General features: G+C 36.6%; 1 protein-coding gene across 2 annotated transcripts; it reads right to left on the bottom strand.

Moving 5' to 3' along the window:
* Positions 1-16,047, bottom strand: ark2cb (arkadia (RNF111) C-terminal like ring finger ubiquitin ligase 2Cb). Of its 2 annotated transcripts, none has more exons than XM_081350024.1 (8): positions 15,892-16,047; positions 8,511-8,799; positions 6,311-6,439; positions 6,104-6,227; positions 4,498-4,602; positions 4,242-4,337; positions 1,295-1,398; positions 1-1,212 (listed from the first exon to the last, which is right to left on the bottom strand). In XM_081350024.1, the coding sequence occupies exons 1-8, from the start codon at positions 15,950-15,952 to the stop codon at positions 1,095-1,097; spliced, it is 1,026 nt and encodes a 341-aa protein (XP_081206150.1). In that variant the 5' UTR covers positions 15,953-16,047; the 3' UTR covers positions 1-1,094. The 2 variants fall into 2 exon arrangements, with proteins under 2 accessions (XP_081206150.1, XP_081206151.1); XM_081350025.1 differs by having other exon boundaries at positions 6,311-6,436.
* Positions 16,048-16,207: the final 160 nt, after the last annotated feature.

Here is a 16,207-nt window from a genome sequence, read left to right as displayed (position 1 = left end):
GGGAATGAGTGCACAATACGCAAGGAAACAGCTTACTCGAGTGCAAATGCAAAAAAGCAGGGAAACGATGACACGCTTCATCAGAACGTGAGTGCATTTACAAAAATAACCACTAACTACAGTAAGACAACAATAAATAACTTGTTTTGTTTTTTCCAGCATCGCAGCTACTTATGTCGAGAAGCTGAACCAGCCCCGCGCGGACACAGCTTGGCAAGAGAAGAGAAATAAAACCAGAAAGAGTGATCGTGAAGAACAGCCTTAGAAAAGTTATGTTTGGTTTCTATAAAACAAATGGCTTTACTCCCTTGTCATGTCCTCTAGAAATGGCAGCAAACAGGTTTCATGCACATTATGACTCTACAAGCGAGACCACGAGTCACAGAGCGAATGGAAACACAGAGTTATGCCGTTACTATTCGACGTGTGCTTGTGCTACAGGCATTAAGGTACATGTTTCACTCGCGGTGACTTCAGAGACGCTTCGAGAACACAGTGTCTTCAGGATTAGTAGGATGCGGCGCGGGAAACGTCCTCGCGTCACGTTTCCCAGAAGAACCCGGGCTCTCGCTTCAACATGCATTTAGTGGATACGTTTCTAAGCGTTGGACAAAATGCAGACCGTCACAGTTCATTATCAAGCCTGGCCTCACGATTACATACGAACGTCAAGCATCATCTCCGATAATTACACACACACGACGACGACTGAGCGTTTTTCAACACTTCTCTCATTCGCTCATGATGTGTTTTTTCCACAAATGATTCGTTCGACTACGTTTGAAGAAGTTCATGACCAACCACGTGTGATATGCTGTAATGCTTCATCCGTGACCCACTGAGAACATTTGGTTGGTCATCGTTCCCCGTCCTAAACACACTCACTCACACACACACATCGAGAGCACTTTGACTGAAACCATCTTCATCGACAGACTCGTTCTTCTCCACTCTTCTCTGTTCTTATGGTCATTTGGCTCAGAAGGCAAAGGTCAGAGGTGAGAGTGGTGATGGAGATGACACACATTTTGGCAAAGTGCCCACGAGGGGACGAAGAAAGACGACAGGACTTTTCGCTAGTGCTACACGAGACATCAGCTATCAGGGGACAACTGCGTCTCAATGTCTACCCTGCAGATGGGACACTTCTTATTAGTCGCCAGCCACTGGTCAACACAAGCCTGATGGAAGAGGTGCATGCAGGGTAATCTCCTGAGAAAAGAACGAAAAGCGAAAGTTAATCGCCACTGTTTTCATTGGCCGATCAATGAAAGTGAGTGTCGAGCAGAACTACCTGACGTCCTCTCCGTCTTCGAGCATCGAGAGGCATATTGTGCATTTCTCATCCGTGTCGAGCTCCTCTTCATACATGCTGATCTTCAGATCTAGAGGTCTTCTCTGCGGATCACATGCTCAGATATTAGACACATGCTTTTTTTTAACCCAATAGCAATTTACACTTAATAAATTACAGGTTCAACCAAGTCCACAACAGTCAGACATTAAAAACGTATTAATTCTCCAGCAGCCTTGGGCTAACATCCACAGCATCTCCATTTTATTTATATTTATATATATTTATGTGACCTGTGTTGGCAAAATGAATTGCAATGAGCAAATTTTCAAAAATGAGTTATTGTTATTTTCACATTCTCCATAAAAAAATTTAAAAAATTCAAACTGATTTGTTGGAATCAGACAAAAAATGATTGAGCTGCACGTTTAAAGTCGATAGAGTCAGCAAAGTCAATTTTGAGAAATGGTTTTCTGAAGGTTCCAAAACAAAATCCCTCAGCAAACATACCTTACAATCTCTGGTAATAACACCAAATTTGGCACACACCAAGTCAAAACATATCTATAGGAAAAATATATATTAAACTTTTGTCCCCCATGATACCATAATTATTCACGAGTTCACATGTTAATGAAATCTGATGTAATATTATAATGCGTATTTGGCTTGCTGTCCGGGGGGAGGGCTCCGAGCTCGGAATTCGGCCCGACCCCAGAGTACTCCCCCCTATGAATGTATAGACCATGGTATCTATGAGCAGACCCAGCCGAAGTGAGGTGATGGGGTGGTGGCGGGATGCTGAGAAACTGTCATGAGACAGGAGGTAGGGGAAGGCTTTATTTATAGTGGCTTCTTCTTGTACTGATTGGATGATTAACTGAACATGCTCCTCCCGAACTTTGTTACATAAAACTTCATTTTGATTAACATTTATTTATTTGTTTTAACATTTCATTTAACAGACAGCCTACAGTATATATTCAGTCCTACTGTAGGCTACCGCACGGATGTAATATAATGTTACACATCAGATGATTTCCCCCAACAGTTAACCAAACGTTCATTTAACACATAACAGATCATGTTTGCATGAATACTCACCAACACAGATATTTTGAAATAGGCTACTGTAATTCTGTATACAGTATGAGCATCGGGATCGCATGCTGTCTGAGAGTCTTTGTGCGCATCAGCATGAGTTTGAAAATCACATTTCATTGGTTCAGACTCATGCCATCGAGAATTCGCTTTGAATATTCACAAAAATGGAATACTATGGCAAGCCGTTTTAGTTTAAATTGTACCCAGCGTTACTCGTTGTAATTGCATTGTTACTAGTAAGAAATAAATTTGAGAGCTCTACAATTCAATTCTTACTAGTAGCAATTACATTTAGAGAGCTCTCTTATTCAATTATTACTAGTAAGAATTCCAATTAGAGAGCTCTCTAATTCAGTTATTATTAGTAACATTTCCAGTTAGAGAGCTCTACAGTTCAATTATTACTAGTAATAATTACAATTACAGAGCTCTCTAATTGAATTTTTACAAGTAAAAAAACGAATTAAAGATATGTATAATTGCAGAGCTCTGTAATTGAATTAAAGAGCTCTGCCATTGCATTCTTACTAGTAACAATTCAATTGTAGAGCTCCGTAATTAAAAATGAATTGAAGTCAATGGAGACATATGACTAGTAAAAATTCATTTGTAGAGCCCTCTAAGTGGAATTGTTACTAGTAAGAAATGAATTAGAGAGCTTTGTAATTGTAATTCTTACTAGTAATAATTGAATAAGAGAGCTCTCTAATTGTAATTGCTAGTAAGAATTGAATTGTAGAGCTCTCAAATTTAATTCTTACTAGTAAAAATGCAATTACGACGAGTAACGCTGGGTACAATTTAAGCTAAAACGGCTTGCCATAGTATACTGCGTTTTACAACGACACCGAACTTGTCCTGAGGGGAAGCGCGAAAAGCGAACAGAGGAAAACTGCATTTTTAATGGACAAAGGAGAGGTATTCCTCTTGTAAAACGCACAAATAAAGATACTTTTAGATGTTTAATTGCTGTCTGGAGCATTGGGATCGCTAGACGAGGGCTTAATCAACTCATTTTTGTGAAAACCTCAAAATCGACCAAAATGACATTTTTCACTTGTTTTACCTGTAGCTCGAAATGATCCCATGCGCATTCTCATTCCTTTTGCCAGCACGGGTCTCAAGATTATATATTATTCACACAAAAGCAGTAAATTTCACTTTTTTTTCAGCCGAACCTCTTTTAACTGAAATATTTACTGAAGCGCCTCTGAGATTTATAGTTAATATTTCAATACTTTAACATCACATTCACATGGTCACGGTTCTATGATGTTGGTTAATGATCACATGACATGAGCATAAACATAAAATATTTCATCTTTTTTATTTTCTTCCTCTTTTGATTTTTATATCAATATAGTACATGTGGTTTTCCTATTGAAAGCTAGAAACAAGTTTGGTCAAAAGTAGTTGGATTATGTGGTTACACTTTACAATAAGGTTCATTAGTTAAGTTAATGCATTAACTAACATGAACTAACCATGAGCAATCCATTTGTTACTGTATTTATTAATCTTTGTTAAGGTTAGTTAATAAAAATACAGCTGTTAATTGTTAGTTCATGTTAGTTCACAGTGCGTTAACAAGATTTTAATAAAGTATTAGTAAATGTTGAAATTAACATTAACAAAGATTAATAAATGCTGTATAAGTGCAGTTCATTATTAGTTCATAACTAACGAACCTTATTGTAAAGTGTTACCGATTATGTTACCTAAAATGTGTAATCTAATTGATAATGTCACAAACTACAATTTCCCAGTAATGGACTACAATTATGTGATGCATAAATACATAAATAAAAAATTGGAATATAATATACATTTTAGTAATGTTTACCTTTTTATACTTGTGAGGAAAGGTAAACCTCTCGATGGTGGTCTGCACAGCCCCTCGGTTCACATTCCCCAGTCTGTCCTCCAACTGAAGGAGCTCCTGGAATAAAACCACAGCGAAACATCAGCTGAGATCATGAGATCTGAACACGTGTGATGATGAAGAACACCCTCTGAGATCACGTGTGATGAAGAACACCATCTGAGATCATGAGATCTGAACACGTGTGATGAAGAACATCATCTGAGGTGTGACGTACCTCGTAACTCTCCCGCACAGCAGACGCGTGTCGAGATGGGCTGAGGCCTTGAAGAGCCAGCAGGTGTAACTGAGGATATGGGTAATTTCTGATCTCATGGACGACCTGTGCAGGACAACACCATTCATTAACATACAACAGCAATGGACAATTGGATTTTGAGGCTTAGAAGAGCATGTGAGGCATGCATTTAAAAAAACAAATGTGTTTTGCATGTCGGAGCATGACTTATATAAGTCGCAGCATGTTTTGCATGATTAAAAAAATGGGACTTCGGGAAAATACGGTTGCTTAAAGGGGTCCTTGATTATGATTTAACTTTTCTAACTTTAGTTAGTGTGTAATGTTGCTGTTTGAGCATAAACAACATCTGCAGAGTTACGACGCTCAAAGTTTAATGCAAAGGGAGATTTTCTTTTACAGAAATTGCTTTTTCAGGACTACAACAAACGGCTGGTAGGAACTACAACGAGCTTCTTCCTGGGTTGGTGACATCACAAACCTTAAAATTTACATAAACCCCGCCCCCGGGAACACACAACACAGAGGTGAGGCCATGTTGGGCTGCTTTAGAGAAGAGGAAGAGTTGCTGTCACTGTTAAAATATATTTTTAACACTGTTCCTGAAGATTATGACCTCAACGTTTGTTTGTGTTTGCACATTTTACAGAGAACAGCTTCCAGAAGAGAGAATATACAGGCTATACGCACAAAAGCTTCTCCTGAGAGACGGAGCCATTCACATTTTGTCAGGACAATCTGCTGTTTATGGATCACAATTAACAGTTCCAATTATAAGCTTTATGTAGTTGCTACTATAACTATGATGTAAACAAAGGGCGAAGCTTTGCCTCCGCTCGCCTGCTAACTAACATTACAGTATTGATGTAGTGTTTACTGGAGCTTTTGTAAGCTCTTGCTTTTGTAGACGGTTCACCGCCCCTTAGGAAAATTATCCATGATTCTGTGATTGATTTCTGTTTGTATTACCATATTTTTCTGACAAGTATGCTTAAATGGTGGATAACAATCGTATCTATGAGATAATTACAAAAAAAAATATACCACTCTGAAACGTCTTGTGAAATCCGTCCGTTAACATTGTCAGGGTCTGAATCGGTCTCAAATGTTTTGAAATTGACGCCATCATTAATATTTACATCTGAGTAGAACTTGCGGTTATGAAGGGGCGGGACATTTCCCCGAACACGCGCTAAAGCGCTGTCAATCACAATACACTGGGTAAGCTAACCAATCACAGCACATTTTGTATTTCATAAGGAGGGGCTTCAGCGAAAACGACGCGTTCAACCAGACTGGGGAGAGAGGAGCTGTAATAATGTAAAATATGTGAAAAATAATGCATTTTTTGAACAATCAAGCATTAAAACATATTCTAGTACCTCCCAAAAACTAAATCAAGACTTCGTAAAAGGGTGTAATAGGACTCCTTTAAAAAGCGTAAACAGTGGCACTGGCAACACCAAGTTCATGGGTTCGATTCCCAGGGAATGCATGAACTGATCAAATGTATAGATTTAATGCAAGGCAAGTCGTGTCTGCTGAACGCATACATGTAAGTGTGATTGGAAAGGTGCAGACTGACCACTTGTGCCGAGGTGTTGTTCCTGGGGAAGTGATGCAGGCGTGGAGAGGTCAGGTAATGCTGATAATGCTGAGTGAGAGGAGAGACGTGATACTGTGGCAGGCCTGGATCCACACTCAGATCCCTGAACACAAACACACCACAGATGTCAGTAGATCAGAGCCGAGACTGAGGACTAGTTTACGCGGTATCTGAACACAGACGCACCAGTCTGTTCCTTCGGCAAGGTAGCGCGGCTGCTGTGGGACTGGCGCCGGGATGTGAAAGGATTGTGGGTAATCATACGGCGGGCGCAGCGTCTGCGGATGGGGAAGAGTTCGGTCTGAAGCGTGTCTGCTGGGAAAAATTAGAACGAAATTGTTAGAACATGACAAAGATCTAGTTTTAAAGTCCCCCTGTAGTCAATAATTTTATCCCTTAAAACTCATCTTTGATCACCAAAATGACATTTTTAAAAAAAAAATCCATGAAAAAAGAAAATTCTTCATGCCTTAAAATATTTTGAATGTTACTCGACACCCTTGCCTCATTTAGTATACGCTGTTCTATGAATATGCAAATGAGCCCCGCCTCCACTCACTCACTCAGCTCAGAGATCCACTGGTTGACGATCACACATTGATCTGATTGGTTACAATATCAATCTAATATGATGATTTGATGCTCAAGAAACATTTTATTATTATTATCAATGTTGAAAACAATTTTTAAAAATAAAATCAGGATTCTTTTATGAATAGAAAGTTTTATCTGAAATAGAAAGCTTTTGTAACATTATACACTACCGTTCAAAAGTTTAGGTTTTTTGGGGGGGAGGGGGGGGGGACTAAGATAAATCAATACTTTATTCATCAAGGACACATTAAATTGAAAAAAAGTGACAGTAAAGACATTTATAATGTTACAAAAGATTATATTTCAAATAAATGCTGTTCTTTTGATCTTATTCATCAAAGAATCCTGGAAAAAAAATTACACAACTGTTATCAACACTGATAATAATTATAAATGTTTCTAGATCATCAAATCATCATATTAGAATGATTTCTGAAGGATCATGTGACACTGAAGACTGGAGTAATGATGCTGAACATTCAGCTTTGATCACAGGAATAAATTACACATATATTCACATAAAAAACAGTAATATTAAATTGTAAAAAATGTTTTTTGTTTTTGTTTGTTTTTTCAAATAAATGCAGCCTTGGTGAGCACGAGACTTCTTTTAAAAAGTTATTTTTATTTTATTTTTAAACGGCATGTATATGAGGTCAACTTTGACTTCTGGTCTAGTTTAAACACACCTGTGCTGTGGAAGTTTCCTCCAGTTGTTGTTTTTTGTATTTGTAATAAAAATAAATGCAGCCTTGGAATGCAAAACTTTACTGATTACTGATTTAAAACTTTACTGATTCTGATTTAAAACTTTACTGATTCTGATTTTAAACTTTACTGATTACTGATTTAAAACTTTATGGATTACTGATTCTGATTTTAAACTTTACTGATTCTGATTTTAAACTTTACTGATTACTGATTTAAAACTTTATGGATTACTGATTCTGATTTTAAACTTTACGGATTACTGATTCTGATTTAATTACTGATTCTGATTTAAAACTTTACAGATTACTGATTCTGATTTAAAACTTTACGATTATTGATTCTGATTTAAAACTTTACGGATTCTGATTTAAAACTTTACCGATTACTGATTCTGATTTAAAACTTTACGGATTCTGATTTAAAACTTTACAGATTACGAATTCTGGTTTAAAACTTTACGGATTACTGATTCTGATTTAAAACTTTACGGATTCTGATTTAAAACTTTACGATTACTGATTCTGATTTTAAACTTTACTGATTCTGATTTAAAACTATGAATTACTGATTCTGATTTAAAACTTTACGGATTACTGATTCTGATTTAAAACTTTACGGATTCTGATTTAAAACTTTACGGATTCTGATTTAAAACTTTACGGATTACTGATTCTGATTTAAAACTTTACGGATTCTGATTTAAAACTTTACAGATTACTGATTCTGATTTAAAACTTTACGGATTCTGATTCAAAACTTTACGGATTACTGATTCTGATTTAAAACTTTACGGATTCTGATTTAAAACTTTACAGATTCTGATTTAAAACTTTACAGATTCTGATTTAAAACTTTTCTGATTCTGATTTAAACTTTACTGATTCTGATTTAAACTTTACTGATTCTGATTTAAAACTTTACGGATTACTAATTCTGATTTAAAACTTTACGGATTCTGATTTAAAACTTTACAGATTACGGATTCTGATTTAAAACTTTACTGATTACTGATTCTGATTTAAAACTTTACGGATTCTAATTTTAAATGACTGATTCGACTTGTGGTCTGGTTGAAACACACCTGTGCTGTGGGAGTATCCTCCTGTGCTGCGCCTCCAGGATCTGCTGCTGGATGAGGTATTGCTGGTGTAAAGCCTGAGGTAGGAATGATGGGGTCGAGATGTCCTGGAACGGAGGCGCTGGTATATGGTTGAGCGGGGCGTGTGGTTGACCCAGGTGAGGGCTCATTCCCGTGGGAGATTGTCCTGGATGGGGCATTGGGAAATCAACAGGGATCTGGGCCTGAGGGCCTACGTGGAAATGCCGGCAAGAGGTAGCATGACTGTGCTGATGCCTGTTAAAATGAGATCCTGCAAGAACAATGACATCACAGCCAATTATGAGTGGGATTAAACGAATGCTGGAGGCTTGGCCTTCATCGTCTTCATCGAACTTCCAGAAGAAGTGATTGGTCAGCACTGGGTGTGAGGAGAAATGAAGAGTGGAGGGGAGTGAGTAGTGTTTGAATGGCATGTTAGTCTGTTAGCACTGAATGTAGTTACGTACACACAGTCAGTGTTTGAGATTGTAAATCAGATTTACCGTCAGATACATACAGAGTATGAACAGGGAACTGAAGTCAAACCACTTCACTAATTCATTCCTGTACTCATATTGACAAATGAGGAAATACCAAGACATGTAACTTTAGTTAATCCTCATCAGTTTGAGTCAAAACTTTGGTTTAGTTTTTTGTTATTCGCAAACACTTTGTGCCGAAGTATAATCACTGAAGCAATTTGGTTTGGTTTGTTAAAATCTCACACTATTATAGTACCTAACTTAATAAAATAAGCTGTGACTACGATGAATGATTAACCTCAAAATATAAGTCCGTATGCAAGTTTGAGGGACTTTATTTAACCTTCATCCTTCCCTTGCACTTTGTAACACATCTTCCAAAATGACTCAAAGCCCTCAAATTATACTTAATTTCTTTTGTCCAAAAAGATTATTTTATTTAATTTTGATAATATATTTTTCTATTTTTTAATGCAATTTTTAAAGAGATTTTTTGTTATTTTATTTACCTTTAAATTACTAGATTGGATAGTAATTTAAACACATTCTGTTTTTTATTTAAAAAAACTCATTTTAATTCAGCTCAAAATATCTTACATTGAGTGTCTTTGCCGAACTTTTGTGGAAAAATAAATAATATAATATGATATTTCATAACTATAGAGCAAATGAGCTGTTCCTCTGGGTCCTAAAGTCAGTTTCTCTTCAGTATGCTTTCAGATACACATGTAGACATTATAAAATAATTTTTTGGTAAAGTTTTAGCATTTTTAGTTTGAATTTTGAGCATTTTTAGGTTTTTCTAAGTGTACTGAAGCATTCCTCGCATTCCATTCATTTCTAATGGGGTCAAATTGACCCACGAGAGAAGGATTTGTTACTTTTTTAAATTTCAACCACAAAACTCCTCGAATACATTACATTTTTGTGTGTGTGTATTCGTGGTTCAAGTGTGACAAAAGTCCTGGGGTCTTGGACCCCTCTGATGAACACTCATTAAAAAAAAAATTAAAAAGAAAAAAATGACCCGAGGGAAGGATGATTAAATTAAATACATAAACCTCTTTAGCTATTGTCGCGTGCCAGTGATTAACCCTCTGCGTGCCATAGGTTACACAATAACACACTTTCTTCTATCTTAAAGTTTGACAAGTTTACTTTCCATGGCGTATTTCTCTAGTCCTGTGGCCTGTACATTAACATGTGTCTTAAGAACAGCAGTAGCCAATGGGTAATCAGTCCTACTTTTCAAATTCAAATTAGACCAAATTTTATTTAACCAACCTAAAGTTAGGACCAGTCTTAAAGAAAAAAGCTTGCTGACTAATTAGTCTAATTAGTCAGTTTATGCATCCGGCCACTGAACTTCTCCGGTTAATAATAAAGTTGTTCTTCTTTCAGAACCAAACTGTGTGTGTGAATCCTCTATTTTTTTACCCAAACACTATCCACTGACCCTAAACTTAACCTTGGCATAGCGTTGGTCGAACATCCTGATGCAGTTGTAAATTTGTAAATAAAACAAGTCTATTGGTGCACGTTTTACAAGAACATACTGTTTCAGCCTTTCTACTGAAAACAATCATGTTTAATTCAATAGGTTGCTTGTTATGGAAGCTTGTTTCCGCCACAGAATAAAAAAGGTAATTGCGACTTTTTATCTCACAATTCGGACTTTTTCTCAGAATTGCATGTTTATATCTCGCAATTCTGACTTTATAACACGCAAATGGGAGAAATACAGTCAGAATTGCATGTTATAAAGTCAGAATTGTGAGATATAAACATTTATAGAAAATAAATATAATAAATAAATATATAATAAATAGATTAAATATTTATCTAGAATAAATATTTTTAGAAAAAAATTCTATAAAGTCTAGAATTGGACTTTATAACTTCTTTATAACAAGAATTGCAACATAAACTCCCAATTGTGAGATAAAAATTCGCAGTTATCTTTTAAAATGTTTTATTCTGTGGTGGAAACAAGCTTCCATTGTTTGTTGATTCTTTATAACTATTTGTGAAATTGACTTGAAAGTGAAAAATGATGCAAATTAATCCTACGCCAATTTTTCAAGTGTAGAGAACAACTGTTTCTCATGATCAGATCCATCTATTGTTTTTAATAACGTTGACCTTTCCTTGATTGAGTGTATATAATGATCTAAACAGAATTGACAACCATATTCTACAGCTGTGAACAGAAGAGCCTCGTCCCAGCAGATCTGGGGTGCGTTTCCCAAAGCCAACTATGGTCGCAAGTCCCGTCGTTCCCAATAGAGTTCAATGGAAATTGTGATCATAGTTGGCCAACGATGCTTTTGGGAAATGCACCCCAGAAGGGTCTAGAGTTATTTAGCGAATACGAAAGCAGACAAGAGTTGCTGGACAGCTGAAGGAATCCACAGATGCTTCAACTTCTCAGCCAAATGTCTGAGCATGCAGTAAACGTCTGGATTTAGATGTATTTTAATGCGAGCTGTTAGCCTGTCAAGCATTATCAATGAAAGCGTTGCGTTTTCCAATGACAGATCTTTGGATAAGTGTGTGGGAACCATTTTCCAAAGCAATATCCATGTGTAGGCAACATGGTCTCTTTTAAAAACCCAATGACATGTGATTTGGCCAAAGTAGGACATCTTCCTGAATCAACATCCTCTACTGGTACTGGAAAAACAATCTTAGTCCTATCATTATCCCACCAAACATCAAAATCACTGCGGGTTAAGGACGTTGTTGAAGCTCTTAAGACTAAAATCTGATTGGATGATAGGAATGTTGTTCTAGGATGTTGGACACTCCTCATCTTAAGAAACATGTTTACTGGGATTTATCTCTGTGGATGTAGATTAACCCCTCAACTCGGTCCATAGAGCAAAAATCACATCAGAAATCGCAGGCTTTTGATGGTGCAAGACATGCAGTTCGCATGCTTTATTATCACTGAACGAGAATATTTATTGATAGAGCAACAATTACACTAAATATAATGTCCTTTCCTGAAATGTCAGGGGGGAAAAAAGAAAACTTTGCACCATGCATTGAAATTAGGGATGCAACGATATGCACATTTTTTATATTTGAAAGCCGATAACCGATAAATCGGCCGATAAATCTAAATCCAAATCATTTTTGAGAGCCTGATTACAAAAACAAAGTCTCACCGTTAAATCCATGTTCCAAACACACAATTATAATGTTCTCATTATAATTTTATGTAGCCGATATTTTCCATTTTTGAAGTGATTCCAATCATATTTCAAGCCATTCAAAACCATCATGGGTTAGGTGTCTCAGCTGAGGGAAATAATCCATTATTTATCAGCTTTAATATATCGGCCAAATGTTCTTATCGGGCCGATAACGCTAACATTAAAAATGAACATATATCGGCTGATAGTGGCCGAATATATTGCGCATCCATAATTAAAATAGGCTGCATAGAAGTTAAATCCCCTTCCTTCAGAAGTACAACAGTATGAAATTTTAGGCTATATTTCACTGGATTATTGATAAAAGATTACTGAATGCTAAACTGAGTTTGTCGTGTTGTGATGAAGGAATCTGTTGGCTATTTACAAGACAACAAGTGAATGGGCCAATGAATCATCAACGCACCACTTTCCGGGCTTAAAAAACATGAGAATGCGTCAATATTCATTATGAGAAAGAAAACTCCAAATGAACAAAAATAGTAGAAATGGATAAAAATGGCAATAAAGCAAAATTACCTATCTCTCCACTCTACTTCAGATCAGAATGAGGGAATTGAAAACACACAAGCTCAAGTCACCAGACGAAATCATGTATAATATGCTCTTGATCAATTGCTCAATGTGGTGTTCATGAATAACAGAGATGAAATGTGTGGATATACCTGGACACACCACAGAGAAAGGCCACGTTCACATTGCATCCGGATCATTTACTGTGAGAAGACTTAAAGGTGCAGCGTTACGTGCTTCTAGACTCATTGGAAATGGATCTAATTTCTCTCTAAGATGTGGAAGGTCTAAGGTTATCGGTACAGTTGGGAATGCACACTGCACCTTCAAGTGCCTCGATGACGGGAATAAATGACCACGGATCAACTCATTGAGGTCTCATGATGAAAAAAGCCAGGAAAATCAGTCTATCGGTAACAGCAGAGGGAGGAGGTGGAGGGGGGAGACAATAAATGGAAATCAGCAAGAAGCACACTGGAGGTTAGGAAAAATACTATATTCTTTATTGAAAAATATTAGTATATGTGGATTTGTGTCATAATAATAAGTCCATGCAACAAATAAAACAACATTGACCAATAGCAAGGCCCACCATGCTCAGTACAGGGTTAACAGAACAAAAGCAACATCCAATGAGCAGATGCATCGGCTACAGCACATTACAGTACAGCAGGGTTCATCTTTACTACAGAAAGATTACATTGGAGTCTATTCAATGTAGAATCAAAAATAATAATAATGTGATTCATGCACTCAGGTCTATTACCAGAACAAAAGGTAGAGAAACCACAACCAAACAATAGACATTTGCATTGCTCTAATAGAGGATCTCAGTAGCAGTGCAGGAAATCAACATCCCTGCCAAATGGATGGCATTTTGGACGCTGTCAATTTGGAGGCAACGAGCCAATCGCTGGGCGTTTTTGTCTGTTGTTTTTTGCTTTTCCTCTTAACATGATTGTGAATGATTGTGTAAAATCAGAAGGCGATGAATGAAGCACACGATATGCAGGTGACTATGGAAGCTCGTTTACGCCACCGAATAAAAAAATAACATTGAAAAAGAATTCTCGCAATTCGGACTTTTCTCGCTATTGCAATTCGGCTTTATAAACTTATTGAAAACTTTTTAAAAAAAAGTCAGCATTGCGAGATATCGTGGAAGCTTGTTTCCGCCACAGAATAAACATTTAAATTTAATTATTGTGACTTTTTATCTTGCGATTCAATTGCGACAATAATATAAAGTCGCAATTGTGAGTTATAAAGTCAGACTTGCGTGATATAAAAGTCACAATTGTATTATAGTCAGAATTAAGTGATATAAAAGTCGCAATTGTATTATAGTCAGACTTGCGTGATATAAAAGTCGCAATTGTGTTATATAGTCAGAATTGCGTGATATAAAGTCACAATTGTATTATAGTCAGAATTAAGTGATATAAAAGTCGCAATTGTATTATAGTCAGACTTGCGTGATATAAAAGTCGCAATTGTGTTATATAGTCAGAATTGCGTGATATAAAAGTAGCAATTGTGTTATATAGTCAGAATTGCGTGATATAAAGTCACAATTGTGTGTAATAAAGTCAGACTTGCGTGATATAAAAGTCGCAATTGTGTTATATAGTCAGACTTGCGTGATATAAAAGTAGCAATTGTATTATAGTCAGACTTGCGTGATATAAAGTCACAATTGTGTGTAATAAAGTCAGACTTGCGTGATATAAAAGTCGCAATTGTGTGTAATAAAGTCAGAATTGTGAGATATAAACTCACAATTCTGACTTTATAACACGCAATTGGGAGATATAAAGTCACAATTGCAAAAGTTTATTTCTCAGAATTCTGACTTTATAACCGACAATCACAAGTTATCACTATTCAGAGAAAAAGTGCCAGAATTGCAAGATAAAAAGTCGCAATTACCTTTTTTTAATTCAGTGGCAGAAACAAGCTTCCATAAGATATAATGCGCAATTACCTTTTTTATTTCTATATTCCGTGATGGAAACAAGCTTCCATAGGTGACAGCTATAGGTGTGTGGGTTTGGTGATCATCCAAGCACAAAATGCATCCATTTTACAGGAATTTACATACATGTTGACTACCAAAGCTGGATGGGACATACATGAGTCACTCTTCTAGAGCTACTGATGTGGGTTAAACTACAGCACTTGACATACAGACAGTAGTTCACGCTCTAAATGTGTTAGCTCTGGTTTTAGTGTGTTTGTTCTCAGGAAGGGAGCAGATCTGAGATGTTTGTCGTCTTCTGATGGAAATAGGAAATGAGGAGGGATCAGAACACAGATGATCATTAAAACACAATGATCTGATAATGCAGAATGTAGATTCAGCCTCCATAGACTATGAGACAGGAGATAAGAACAGAAATAAAGCACATGAAATCAAACTATGAGACAGAAGATCAGAAACAGAAATCAAAAAAGCTTCATGAAATCAGTGATGGAGGTAAAGTTAGCAGCTCATCTCAACACAAGTTTCGTGTTTTCCCTCATTAGACAATCAGCACATCGGTGTGTAAATGATTAAGTTCATGAGGTGTATCGAAAATAATAATACACTGCTTTAAACAAATCAGCTTTTGTCTGATGAAATGCAGATACTGGCATTCTGGGGCTTCAACACAAAATCTTACTTATTTAATTGAAATGAGCATTAAATCACTCTAGTAAATTATTGAACAGTTATTTGTTGTCCGATAAGCTCAGGCCTGAATTAGCATCGTTAGCTTTCTGAGGTAAAACCAAACCTCACAAATAAACCTCTGCAAATACATACAGCGCTCAAGTACACGATAAAACGGATAGAAAATCTATCAAATATACCGAATATCCCTCATATCAGCCAATCAATTGATTTTAAATGTATTTTAAAGTGAAATCTGAAGCTGAAAGCGTCCATCTTGTCAGCTAGCTAACAGATTAACGTTAACGTTACCTCAGATCCGAATCAAACCTCACTGATTCGCTAAATAAATACCAAATCACCTGTTTTTTAATGAATATCCCCTCAGTATGGACCTAGAGCAGCATATAGATCAGTCATGAGGTTTAATAGTTATACATTAAACAAGCAAAAGGCCTTAGATGTGATCTTATCGTGATTTAATGTGTTATAAATACCTCTATTTCTCACTGAGCCAAAGACGGGAAGAACCAAATATCCGACATGAACTAACACCATCCTTCAGATCGTCTGTTTGATGAATACAGAGTGTAAACGGATGAATAAATAATGTACATTCAGCGGGATCATATGCAGTCAGTCACCGCGAGGACAAAGAGTGGCAGCGGGGTTCGATTCACAGAGTCTTTCTATTGAATCGGTTCTTCTTAATGATTCAATTGAACCGATTCACAAGGCGTTTGTATTTCTCAAACGAATCCATGAATCACGTTCGATTGGAATGAACCGTCCGAATGAATCGGACTGTCCGAA

Source organism: Scardinius erythrophthalmus (assembly GCF_964197995.2).
Source record: "Scardinius erythrophthalmus genome assembly, chromosome: 20".
NCBI classification, from domain to species: domain Eukaryota; kingdom Metazoa; phylum Chordata; class Actinopteri; order Cypriniformes; family Leuciscidae; genus Scardinius; species Scardinius erythrophthalmus.
This window is presented reverse-complemented; position numbering and strand designations above follow the sequence as displayed.

What these genes read in the sequence shown, in the direction of transcription:
- ark2cb (XM_081350024.1), bottom strand. Translation starts at nt 15,952, where the DNA reads ATGGTGTTAGTTCATGTCGGATATTTGGTTCTTCCCGTCTTTGGCTCA. An exon ending in TGGCTCAGTGAGAAATAGAG is followed by an intron (nt 8,800 to 15,891) that starts GTATTTATAACA and finishes TTGTTCTTGCAG; the next exon opens with GATCTCATTTTAACAGGCAT. An exon ending in ACAACACCTCGGCACAAGTG is followed by an intron (nt 4,603 to 6,103) that starts GTCAGTCTGCAC and finishes TGTCCTGCACAG; the next exon opens with GTCGTCCATGAGATCAGAAA.